Source organism: Rhipicephalus microplus, chromosome 4, assembly GCF_043290135.1.
Source record: "Rhipicephalus microplus isolate Deutch F79 chromosome 4, USDA_Rmic, whole genome shotgun sequence".
In the NCBI taxonomy this organism is placed as follows: domain Eukaryota; kingdom Metazoa; phylum Arthropoda; class Arachnida; order Ixodida; family Ixodidae; genus Rhipicephalus; species Rhipicephalus microplus.
The window spans coordinates 124,186,091-124,199,717 of NC_134703.1; the positions used below are offsets into that span (position 1 = coordinate 124,186,091).

Consider the following 13,627-nt stretch of genomic DNA (forward strand, 5'->3'; position numbering starts at 1 on the left):
TGGCTACACTCTAAAAAAAGAGCGAGTAAAAAGGATGTCTTTTTGTCCCACAACAATAATCGTCATCTATATTGCGTTTCATCCTTGCGCTATCGCCCCGTTTCCGGTACATTCCGGTCACGATCGACATGCCCATTATCAGAGTTACATTGCATTCTTGATAGGAAAGTGGCCAGCGCCGAGTTTTGGAGAAATGAAAAACCATTTGGCATACATGTCACGAGCACTCTCCGTTGGTTGTGCTAGCAGTTACATCGTTCACAGCGTCGTACCCAAGCACGTGCACCATTGGTTGCTCTGTGAGTGACGTCATCCATACCGCTATAGTCGTGGCGCCGAGAACACGCGCATCACTTTCTATCGAGAGCTTCCACATGCCACAGATCCTATAAAATCCCGTACAGCGTACAAGAGTGTCCACAGTGGAAACGGGAGAGAGCTCGCTTTAGCCATGCCGGCTGACGCTGTGGTCCGGGCACAAAAACAGGCCCGGGAGGCCGAGTGCCAGCAGCCACTGCATATCGATGTTCCGGCAGCCGACCAAGCCGTGCTATATTGTGAACAGGAATACAAGTGCCCGTAGTGGGAGGACCCTGCAAACGCTGGCGAACATTTGCAACAACTGCGAGCCGAACAAGCGGCGTTGTGTTGACATTGGGGTCAATGTGGTGATCGCGCGAGCGCGTTCACCGGAGCGAACGCCTGCTTTCGGTGGGGGTTTATCTAGTGGCGGCTTGGCTTCGGCTGCGACGCCAGTGTGTGACACGTGAAATAAGCACTGCGGTAAACCCAAGCCAAAGCGCGTATTGAAAACACGTCTTTAACAAGCAAGAATATGTAACGAATAATTCTGAATGAGTTCAGTGCAACGTTCAGTGCAGGGGAGGGTAAAGCATGCACCCGTACGCAGTATAATATAGCATCGTGTGGATAGATAAGAGGGTCGGGAGGGAGGACGGAAGTATACAGTATAGCATAGTCGCGTGTACTGCTGTATAGCAAGATGAGTAAAAGTGAGAGTGAAGAGCAGGCAGTGATGGGGAGAGGGGTCGGTTAAGAGGAAATATGAGGGGAGGGTAAAGCGCAGCGTGGCCATGCGTAGTGCAGTATAGCAAGAGTAAAGGAAAAAGAGGGTCAGGGGGAATGGAGGAAGTGTAGCATAGCCGTGTGCAGGACAGTACAGCTAGGGGTAGGAATGAGAATTGAGGCGGATAAAAAAGACGACGGACGAGGTGAAGCATGACATCAACGTGTGTTGTATAATATAGCAAGGAGCTAAAAAAGGGAAGCGAGGGCAAGCAAGAGAAATGAATGGGTGAGAAGGAAGCGATAGGAGGAGGGGAGGGGTGCCATTGCATTTTCAAACGGCTATTTCCTTTCTCTTCAAAGACATCGTGCAGGTTGCATGCTTAGTACGCTATAGCGCTTATCCACCCGTCAATTCGAGCGTCACTATACAGGGTGGGCGAATAACTGATCCCCGCTTCCTGTACAGCTTTCGTGCTGATATGATTATTTTTTTCTTCCCGTCGCACTGGTGGCATTTCATTCATTCATAATTTTTGTCGAGAGTAATCCTATATATGCATTTCGGGAGTTTTTGCACGTATATGTTTCCAGCTAGCCTGAGGTACGCATGATTATGGTCTGCTGGTGTTCAACATTAATTTGATGACAATTTACTGCTTTTTCCTCGAACCACCGTAACATTTTCTACTCCTCCCTTTGTTTGAACGCGTCCAATCACGTCAGTTTTGATTTTTCATACACTATAACTACGTGTATCAACTCTTTAACTCCGTGCGACATATTTCCTTTATTATATTAGGTTCATTACTCACGATGTTGATTGTTTAACTTAACGAAGCACTTCGCGGGTGTATTACTTACAACTTTGTGCATATCCGACAGTGCGGATGAGGCGTGAAGCTTCAGTTGTTGAATAACTATGTGGGTCACAGCACAAAGAAATGCGTGGAAATAGAAGCGAAGCAGTTTTCTGGGCAGCATTGCACACGTCTTCCAGTCACTTCACAGAGCCATTCACGAATGTCACGGCAAGTGGTCTGCGTAATGTAACGAGATTTAAAAAAGAAACAGAAAAAAAACAGAACAGGCGGTGCATTGCATTCTGACTTGTGTAGGGCGGTCTGTTTCACCACGCTCTTGGGTGACGCAAAACAAACTAGCAGTGCCTGCGCCTCTTGACGACGTCAAGTTGTCCATTCAACGCTGCAGACCGGAAATGATGCCCGACGTCGTCCTGCGGCGCATGACAAAACTTCCGCCTCGATAGCGGATACGATGGGTGATGCACTGAAACTGTGAAACGACCACGACTGTCGCGTTGTGAGAGGTCAGGTGGTGCTCTTGATGATCCACTCCTTGAACCTGGATATCCGAGTGCAGACTCCCGGCAGGTTGGGCTCGGCGCATCCGATACCCCACGATATGATGCCAGCCAAGAACCATCGGCCGTCCTTGGCTTGTATCTGCAGTGGGCCCCCGGAATCCCCCTGCAAGATTGAGCCGAGAAACAGAGTGTAGCTGTGAGCATCAGAAGCTGTATATGATATGCTAGAGGTTTAAAGTACAAAATTATTAGGAGTAAGTGTGGCATCGAATTTATTTAGAATCGCAGAAATTGGGATGGCTATATCATTTTATGCAAATTCGGAAGATCTCGCTAAGAACATGCGCATGACTTCAGAGTGCAGCAGCGTTTTCTTAGAATAATGATCATTGCTTGATTTCTACTGAATGAAGAAATGACACTACTCAGATATGTTCATATACACGGCTGTTTTTTTAGAATTAATAAGTGCTTAGAACTCCACAACGTGCCCTGGTAGCAACTTTATATGTTTATTCTAAATGAAATGCCATGTAAGGCCAAAACAAATATCTAGCCAAAAGGAATGTCACTACGATGCATCCACGTGTCTTTTTCGTAATTTTCATGTTCTTTCGATGGCCATATTGAGAGGACACTTATAAACTGTCACAAGCATTTTGACAAGTAACGGGAATGTGAACCCTACGCTATATGAATGTTCACAAGAATATGTAAGTCACTATAGCTCTTCGCAGCAACCCAGAGGCAATGGTGCTACTCTGCTGAGCATGAGGACACTGCACTGGTGCCGGCCGAGTGTGCATGACTTGGCAAATGGAATTGGAGACTATGACATTAAGAGAAGCTAATATTGCCATCTATTCGGATATATTTAAGAGCTCTAGCTTATTTTTCTCCTTTTTGACGTGTGAAAATTCGTGTTTCAGGGTTATCGGACCCTTGAGCAAACACTTGCAAAACGGGAAACTACATCTTGCGCTTACATTGTCCAATTAATCTAGGTTTACAATATTTTTGTGTTAGTGATTTATTCCGAAGCAATATTTTGAAATGCTTGCATGTTGGCGATTATGCTCTAGCGTCACTCGCTACTATCACTGCAGTATTCAATATTGCAGGCCGCTACGCACTAGTTTTATGTACTGAACGGCTAAATTAACAGTCAATAGAAGTAGCTACGGCAAACCATTTTTACTTGATGGTATTTCACAAAGGGAATCACTTTTACATACAAGCTGAAGCTCTGCCGACTTTATGTGTGTTGTTGAATAAAGAAAAGCGCCAAGCCTTCATAAGAAAATGTCACACCCGTGCAAAGAAACATTCACGCTCGTGCAGAAAAAAAGAAAGGCCTTTGCCAGAGGTGTCAGTGCGCATCCATAGTAAGAGCAATATATTTAGCATAAGTTCATAGCTATAAAACCAATTAGTGGTTAGAACCATAAATCACAACAATAGTGGGACTCTGCATGTGATCTGCGTCGGCGCGAATTTGTGCACGATACGAATGCTAATGTACATGTTGACATCGTTCACGGTCATTCTTTTGTAGACAGCTATAATAACAAAAAGTACAGTCCCACTGGCTAAGACTTGCAACACGGGAGCGGGAAGCCTCACGTGCTACAGTATAATGCTCGACTACCTTATTTTCACAACTAAGCAGCGCCCTCACTTCAGCATGTTCCCAGATAGAAAAAATGTCAATTGTTGCTAAAATGAGGGGAAGTTTAAGCCGTACGCAATCATTAATCACGTGGGGTCATGCCTTTCCATGCTGCAAGCTATACTGAGCGCGACTGTATAAATAAAACTTGAGATAAATTTAGGTGACGATTGCTTTGGTTTACGGTTGATTTTGGGAGTGTTTCGTATGTGTTCAGAACCTGTTTTTTTCTTTGTTTTGATCTGGAAAGCTGAAGCAGTAGATTGGTCACACACCAGTGCAGATCTATAGGCCTTTTATGAGATGGACACCATACTGAATTAAATTCTAGAAAATGTGCAAGCCATTTTGTACAGTGTAGAAGGCTTTGACACAATTGGGAGGCTTCCTTGCCAAATTTGTAAGAACCCTGTGTCGTGCTATGATCTGTAACGGCTACTTTTACAGAAGATCTTGTCGTTCATCTATGACTTGATATATTTCTGATGGATTTCACCACCTTCAAAAAATTGTTGTAGTTCATCAAGCTTCCTACGCTTGTACAGATCCACGCGTTTGCTTTTGGTTACCGGACCAAATGAAATATTTAATTTCAGCCATACATATGACTTAGTGCGTGAGCATAGGTGAGCGTACCGGGAGGTGGGGGAGGCAGAGGGAGAGAGGGGGGTGCAAAGCCAGCCATCATACATTAACATGGCAGTAGGGCAGCGCTGCGACAAACCTCAGCTCCCCCCTCCTGCCCACCCTTTCAAGGGAAACCCTGAGCACGCTTATGCGCGTAAGATATTTGATTTGATTTCATGCGAACTACTAAAACAATAATTGAGGTTACTTAACGGATTCGTTCATGCCATCGCTTCACGCGAACGCCTATTATATGTAAAAGAGAATGCGAAAGTGCGTGAGATTGCTTCGAAATTTCATGTAGGTTTTCTTTATCTCACTTTCTGAGCACTTGTTCGAAACATAAAATCAATAGCTATATAGAACGAGCAAATCCCTGCTTGACACGTGTGATATCCTTTAATGAAGTAATTAAAATAACTAAAATTTTAGATCAAGGTCAAGAGAAGGTATTATTATATTATGACAACGAATTTGGAGGTCAGCACCATGTTCAATGAACTGAACATTATTCATTTTTACATATCTACACAAAATTAGAGACGCAAAATATTTCTTCTAATGTCGCATTAGGAAATCACTTCTCAAAATTAAAGTAAAAAAAGGCTAGAACAATACATCAGAACAGAAAAAGCAGCGTTTAGAAAAGAAATTGGTAAAAGCTACCATTCAAAACATGACATGATTCATAAAAAATTGGACATGAGCAAAAACATTTCTGCTTTTGTTTAATGAGCTATAGCCGAGCTTTCGACTCCAAGCTCTGGGTATATCTCACAAAACGTCCCATTCTCGAATACCGCACAATTTTACTAAAACAAGACAATTAAAAGAAACCGCAGACATTGTGTGAAAAGTGCTTCAAGGAGTACTGGCATGATTTTTAAAATCTTTGGATTGTTGCTCGAAACAAAAGCACTGGTGTCGAGAAACCTAAAACGAGTAATGTGGTGCTTGAAAAAGCATTGCATATATTTTATTTTCGCCGCCTGAACAATACACGTTCTGTTCCACTATTAAAGGAACAGCTTCTCTGCAACGTGTTAAAGCAGTGTGACGTCATTGGAAGATAGCAAGTGGCAACGTACTAGCGGCAAATCGGTCATCTGTAAACAACGAAGGCATTGTCATCCAGTCCCTCTGACAGCAATTTTTGAATTGTGACTGCGCACAGGACGCAGAGATCGCTAATTCAGAAACGGTCTTCACTCATCCGGATAACTTATATTGCATTGGAGCTGGTTTCAGATGCTCAGTTGTGAAAACTTTAAAATAAAATTAAAATATTTCATATGCGTTCTCTGACTCCGGTGTGCGGAGAGCGTTGACACTGTGTACCAAGCAAACGAAAAATGTCCGTATCGCAGTGTCTTCAAATTATGTCTGTACTCCTTTAAGGTGGTAGGCCACTCAAAAACAAAATTTTTTTAAGGGCAGGTAGCGTTGAAATAACTTTTTCCTCAATACCAGCATGTCTTATTTAATTTACCTAGCTATTTACAGTGCAAAATATTGAATATTTATTTATTGGGAGGGGATCTTTGTCAAACATTGCGTTAAAGTTGCTAGCCATGCCAGCTGTGATAAGTGACTAATGGGTGGCTTTATTCTGTAAAGCTTTGACATTTGTTTAACTAATGACTGGAGCTATGCAGTCAACTAGAATAAATATTATGCAGTGAATATCAAGGAAGTAATGCTAAAAAACAAAAAAAACGAGGAAAAAGAGCCAATTTAGACTGAACCTGTTGGAGAATTCAGCTGTGAACTGAAAAATATTCGATAGATTTCTTTTATTCTAGTTCACTGCACAGATATGTATGTTGTAAATCATTGTGCAAAATTTCAGTTCAAAGTATACACTGAGAAATACGTTATGAAAGTTTGCGTCGCAACATTTGGAGCAAATTGTTATTTTCAGAAAAACTTAAAGATTTCCGAGCTTGTAAAAAGGGTCACAATTTTCGCATGTAGGCCTAAAATGCACCAGACTAATAGCTGGGTCCTTCTGCGGAAGCATTATTGTCTCTTTTTGTTCGGGTGGCCGCTCGTCTTTTTTTCCTAGCCTGTTTTGTCCTATCCGCTGACTTGCGTTTAGCATTCTGCATGCGCAGGTGATCCCTGGCGATGCAAGCTTTCGTCGTGTGGTACCCTGGTTCTATGCCAGCTTGCCTCAGGATATCAAGGGTGCTTACACTGTCATTATTAAAGTTTGCCACAGCATCATGCAAGGCAAACATTACTGTAGGCAAGCTTACGTAGTCCTCTTTGGGTGCCCGCTGCCATATTAGACCAATGAAACACTCATTAGCATTTTGAGTCTTTCCATGAAGGCACTTCATTAGAAGTTCATCAGGGCACAGATCACTGTAGACAGTTTTAACTTTGTTGAACACGTCATTTGAAGTCCTCCTTTGTGTACATAAATTTCCCTTGGCCGAGTGCTTCGACCCTTTGGTATCCGCACCAGTTTTTTGGTCGTAATATGCTGGTCATAATATGGTCCAGGTGGCCTAAGGATACAGCCCTAGTAGCGTTGACACGTGGAAAAAATGCAGAACGAAGCCTGACGTAGCCTTACCAAGGCAAACAACAAAAATTCCGACGAGAATTGTGCGTCCCCCTTGTGGCTGTTGTTAGAGATGAACGAAGACTTTTAAACACAAAGTTGTATGTAATGACATCATTTTATATAACAGTCACAATAAAATTCATAAAGTATTTTGAATAGATAGACGAAACAACACTTGCTTTTGAAAGCGATTTTTCGAAACTGAAACCACAGTTGGAAATGTGGTTTCGGTTTTGCTATTAGAGCATAGGGTATAGAAAACTTGCTGTAACTCGCAAACTAATGACGCTGGGAGGATAATGTTTGTTGCAACATATATGTGAATGTTTGGGCATGCGAGAAAAACAAAACCCTAAAAATTCATTTCGCGAAAAAAAAAAAGACTTTTGAAGGTGGCCTACAACCTTAAGGCACATGTCACAGCACAGGCCATCTATTATTATTCGAAAATATGTGAGACAATATTTAAATCTTTTTCTATAGTTCATGCAGGGTATACACGGAATTCAGAGTTGTGATACAGCAAATACGTACTCAGAAATTGTGATAAAGAAAACCAAAGTGAATGGACGAAAATTAGCGCTACAAAGCTGGCTAACTTACGATACGCCGGCAATGCTTTAAAACGACGAAGCATGCGATTCTAAAAATGTGTGTTTTGATGTCGAAACAAAATACACACAAGCTATGTCAGCATGCAAATGATTGATTGAATAATATGTGGTGTATAACGTCCCAAAACCACCATTTGAGTATGAGAGACGCCGTTGTGCAAAACTTCGCAAATTTTGACCACCTGCTGTTTACCGTTTGCCCAAATCTGAGCCCACGGGCCTACAGCGTTTTCTCCCCCATCAATAATGCAGCAGCCGCAGCCGAGGTTTGATCCCGCGACCTACGGGTCAGCAGCCGAGTACCTTAGCCACTAAACCATCACGGCGGGGCACACATGCAAATGACGGATGATTCAGATTAACCAAGATGCAATAGACCACATGCAATAACAAGCTTCTTGTATAGGCTTCCGAATAGGCAATGATGCTACAAAAGAAACTTGATGAAGAATTGTTCTGGTAAACCCTCAAAGGTAATTGAAGGCAGGAGAAAAACGTCAGCCTAAAAAATAAAACATTGTGGCCCTTTCCCCAGTTCTCCCTGTGGTGGTGTATTGGTACCATTTGCATTAAAAAGGCAGCTGGGTTTGTATAAGGCGTTTGGGGTTTCAGAATTTAATTGTCTGACTTAACAACCAGTGTCTCGGACATAGGAGCGAATAATCCAGAAATTTCTTTTGAAGCAACTGCCCTGAAACGAAGGGTAGGTATGCAAAAAAAAAAAAAAAAAACATGTAAGTGAGTCAATGGTACGTCAAAATGACAATGTTAATACCGTTATTCAATATGTGTAGCAGCACTTGTCCGGGCTTTTCGTAGGTGAACGAACGACATATACATCAATATTTCACAACCGTTCACATAGACCTAAATACACGGCAGGATAATTAAACGGATTGCTTAAGTTGATTCACTCGGTTCTTAAGTCCAAATAATCAGCTCCTTGCAGGCTGTCTAGAAAACTCAACAGTTGATTAGTCTGTTGGGTTGGTGACGGGTTGTAAGTGTGCGGCTAACAAAAACAAAAGATTCTAGTGTGTCTCACGATGACCGCTTACCTGGCATGAGTCCCTGCCGCCTTCTTCAAAGCCAGCACACATGAAGATGTTGGGTATGTATTCGTGCCTCCCAGCTGCAAGGAACATGTTCTTGCACTTTTCGTTGCTGACGATCGGCACCTTGACTTCCTGCAGCACAGACGGGAGCACGCCACCTGCAGAAAGAATGGCGTAGCTTAGTATGAACATGCGAAATGGGGCAACGACCCGAATAGGATTACTACAGGTTATAAATATTATTACAGTGAGCATCTCTTTAAACGAGATAAAAAACACCTATAACAGCGTCTGATATTAACATTCATTTAGATGCGAAGCAGACCTTTGACTAGCCTGTGCAACGCTGTCCCTAGGTATGATCGCGCCACGCGCCACAGGTGTTGGCGCGGTGCGAAGTAGGTCCCAGTGCAACTGCGCGTTTACGTCGTGCTCCCTCACAGTGCGCGCTGACGTCAGTCTCTCCCTCGCCTGCCTCACATTCACCATGGCACCCGCAGCGGCCGCCTCGTTCGTTCGCCTGCAACACTCGCTTTGACTGCCGCTCGTTACACCACCGACTCGTCGGTGCACGGACGATATCCCTGACGCACGCCCAATGTACGCGCTGAAGCATGTATGTACGTGTCACATACAAGCCTTACGCCAGCCGTCTCTTCAAACGAACCATGCAGCGCTCGCCGCAGCACACGCGTTAGCGCCGTTCAACCCGCAACGCCACCAGTGCACGACGCTGCCGCCTCGCTTCTCATCAGGGTTCCCTTTGGAAAGATGGTCCAATTTTATTTGTTCATAAAGCTGCGTTTGTCACATCCACGTCTGATATAGAAACTGAGAAACCTAATGTCTTATTTTGCTTTTACATGAAATAAGACGCTTACCATGTAATATAATGTCGACTAGTCCTTTCCCCCTGCAATGCTAACATGAAGGAGAGCATTACTAAAGCCGATGAAGCTTATCTGAATTCGACATAATGCTGCCAATAGGCATATCTTAAAACATACTCAGAGAGGATGTATAGACCAAAGCAACCGCGAAGGGCACTTAGCGCATCAAATCTGAAACCAAAGTAGAGGTGAGGCTGAATGGTATTCTCATCGTAAATAATAAATAAAAATGGTTATAAAAATATTTCTCTGTTGATAAGCAGTTTTAGTTACAACGGCTGCGTGTTAAAGGGTAACAGTTACCAGCATATGGAACAGCTTATTTGTACTTTTTTTAATTTCCATCAAAACTTCATTCGGTAGCGGCTGGCTTTTTGGTTCGAAATACATTTATGACAATCTAAAAGGGGACGTGCATTCACACCTGTACTGCAAGATTTTTTTTGTTTTTTTTTGGAAGGCTTTGCGTTTCATGGTTATGTTGTTTCAGCCCGCGAAGTGGTCTACAATATTTCATGTTATTGCACAAGACAGTGAAAAATCATTGCCATTGTTGTAGCAGTAACGTGTACAAATATGCATTATAGTGTCGTCACATTCTATGTACTAAACAGAGTGGAGTTCTGTGCTTGGTACTCGCGTTCCCACACATGTTTCGCGAACACTGAAATCTTGAATGTCTTAAGCCAGAATGAAAGTGACTGGTCTCTTCAATCACGATATCGTCAAATTACCTTGTATACGTTGATAATGATCAAAACAGACCGATTTATAAGTTTCACTCAGTCCAACAAGCAAACGTGTGCCCGTCAAAAGTCATGACGATTGCAAAGTATATCCAAGCTAACAACCTGTACTTTGCCTAGCTGAAACGTCGGCAATGGCCGATGTTCACAATCACATGAAATTCAAAAGAACTGAAATGAGCAATGTGCATAAAATATATTCTTTGTAACCTATTGTATCCCAGCAACCCCACATGTGCAACGCATACCGGCGAAGTCAGTTCCTTGCCATAGAATTGACTTCAAATGGTGACATTACTCCAGTATGTAGTAATGCCGATTTTTCAAATAGTTTTTAACGCATGTCGATGGCGAGCTTTAATGCAATTCTGTTAATATGTCCTGTGATGCTCTATACACTTGCGTGGACGTGCTGGCACATTACTCCAGCATGAAGTGAAGTGCCAGCCTTTCAAATATACTCTAAGGCACTCTGGTGGCACACAGAGGCTTAACATGGATTGATTGATAGCTTGATCTAGATGTTAAATTTGGCTGGCACACAGTGTCTCGAACGTACATGTTATAGCAAGTAAGTGATGAAGGAAATAGAGATTACAAATGCAGAGAAAACAAGTATAGGAACTAAAACATATGGTTTGCTATCCTACACAAGGGGGAGAGAGAAAAGGAAAGTGGTATGGTTGATAAAGTGGCTGATATACTTGCTAGCAGCTCCATGTAAGATGAAGACCAACGAAGGCAGCCTCTATATAAGCACCATCGTTATCTGTAATAATGAGGAGGCATTTCCAGTTTATAGCACTTATGTTGAAACAAGTTGACGTTGTCGAGCGAGACTGGCGGTTAATGCTGCCAATGTTCCCGCTTTGTACACAGGCACTTGGCACTACGAAAATTGTTATTGTTTTACGTATTCAGTCTACGCTTATAGCGCACAAACGAACAGCGCAGTCAATTCGTCTCCAAGAAGACAAGAACAACTATAATAAAACTAAAGGGGAAAAAGTAATTGCTTAAGACAGATAAATTGAGCTTTGAAGACGCCATTCTAACGAATATAACCATCATAAAAATCAAGGTTACTGTTTCATTTTAAATTTCGCTTGGGTCTTCGCGTGTTGCGGATTATAATGTGTCCTTTCGTATTTTGGCCGCAATGAATAAACGGAAAGTGTTTGGGTCCCTCAGAAAACATTATTGTTGATTTGAACGAGCGGACAGTGGACGCCTTAGAGATCAATGGCGTCAGAGCAGTTTGGCAACTTCAAAATAACGTCGCCGCGCGCATTTAATTTAGCGCGTTTTCTCGATTACAAAACTTCTCCTCGCAGCAAGCGTGATGAATCTGGAAATATGAAATACTCATTAACTAATACGAGAGAAATCGCTTTTTTCTTCAGTGTTCTTTGTATAATGGTAGTGGGGTTTTCGTCTTAGGTATATGCCCTTATACTTTGCAGAAATGGATGTTGAACGTGGAGTCACTGTATACGGCTCTCGTGAAGACTGCTTCGGCGTCTCTAAAGTTATATGCGTATAACGTTGTATAACGTTGTTATGCGCATACTGTTGTGTAAAGTTGTATGCGTATAACGACCAAATTAGACTGTAAAGTCCTAGCTGCGAGCGTCTAGTGGACATATGCATACTTTCATATCAACGACCGGAGGCCGCTCACACTTTCAGCTAAGCTTGAAGTTGAGCGTGGTGCTTGAATACGAGCCGCGTGGTTAATATTGAAGGGTTTCCTAGCTCCGTCTTCGCAGGCGTACGCCAGACGGCGCTGGACGGCCTCTGCGACGCTTTTGAGGAGTGAAAGGACGCTGTAACGCTATTGTCTCAAGACTATTCTTGGTGATGGTGGTGATATTAAACATTTTATTCTCAAATGCACTGAGAGATCCTGTGCGCATGAGTAACAGCCCCTGGTTTGTCTGATTTGTCGACCGTCACCCAACTGGCTGAAATAACTGATGATTTAATTCGAACGCTTAATTTGAAAGGTCAAACCGATGCCATCTTTTTGGATTTTTCTAAGGCCTTTGACGTCGTACCCCATCAGAATTTAATAACAAAATTATTAGCTATAGGCATTGAGCAGAAGGTTGCAGCATGGATCGCGAGCTACTTGAGTAACAGAAGACAGTGTGTTACCATAAATGGCTGTCTCTCGAAAGAGTTAGCAGTGCATTCGGGAGTTCCGCAGGGCTCAGTCCTCGGACCTCTTCTTTTTTTGGTTTATATTAATGATATTTATTTTTGTGTCAAGCCACCGATCCAGATTAAACTATTTGCGGACGACTGCGTAGTGTACACATCCATAAATAACCAAGAAGACCAAATTAAACTTAATGATGCCTTGCGCTCAATTAACGAATGGTGTATAAGGTGGGGACTAAAAATAAATCGTTCAAAAACAAATTCCGTCACGTTTACCAACAAAACGTTACCCCTTCATTTCACATATTTCACAGGAAATGCTGCAATCACGAGAGCTGATCGGGTTATATATCTGGGAGTTACACTTACCAGTAACCTCAGTTGAGAAACGCACGTTGAAAATGTGTGTTCGGGTGCACTGAAGAAATTATCCTTTTTGAAAAGAAAACTGCGTAACACTCCTCCCACGTTAAAACTAAAAGCGTATAAAGCACTCGTGCGACCAAAATTGTAGTATGCCGACATTATTTGGAGCCCTTGGCAACAATATTTGATTAAGAAAATGGAAAGGGTCCAAAATTTAGCTCTGCGCTTTATATATTCCGCTTACTCCCGACAACATAGCGTAACTAATCTACGTAATAGGGCAAGCCTACAAATACTAGAACAGCGCAGGATAATATCCAGATTAAAATTCGTCTACCAACTTGATCACGGGAACTTTAAATTATCACGTGAACGATACCTTCAGCAGCCTTCTAAACTTTCAGCTAGGACAAATCACAACAAAACGTTGAGGCAGCCACCCAGCCACATTAATGCCCACAAGTTCGCTCTCTTTCCTCGCGCAATTTTTCATTGGAACGCATTACCTGCGGAAGTAGTGAATGCTGCTTCGACGGCTTCATTCACTCAACAGATAGAAAAGATTAATTTCA

The 13,627-nt window shown here is 42.6% G+C and overlaps 1 protein-coding gene across 1 annotated transcript in view; it reads right to left on the reverse strand.

Annotated features, from left to right (window-relative positions):
• Positions 1-1,797: 1,797 nt before the first annotated feature.
• LOC119172344 (uncharacterized) overlaps positions 1,798-13,627 on the reverse strand; it is a 119,845-nt gene continuing 108,015 nt past the window's right edge. Inside the window, exons 7-8 of the mRNA XM_075893621.1 lie at positions 8,894-9,048; positions 1,798-2,516 (exon numbers count right to left, since the gene is read on the reverse strand). Coding sequence (XP_075749736.1) covers positions 2,358-2,516; positions 8,894-9,048 — 314 coding nt within the window. The 3' untranslated portion in view covers positions 1,798-2,357. The remainder of the gene's footprint in view (positions 2,517-8,893; positions 9,049-13,627) is intronic.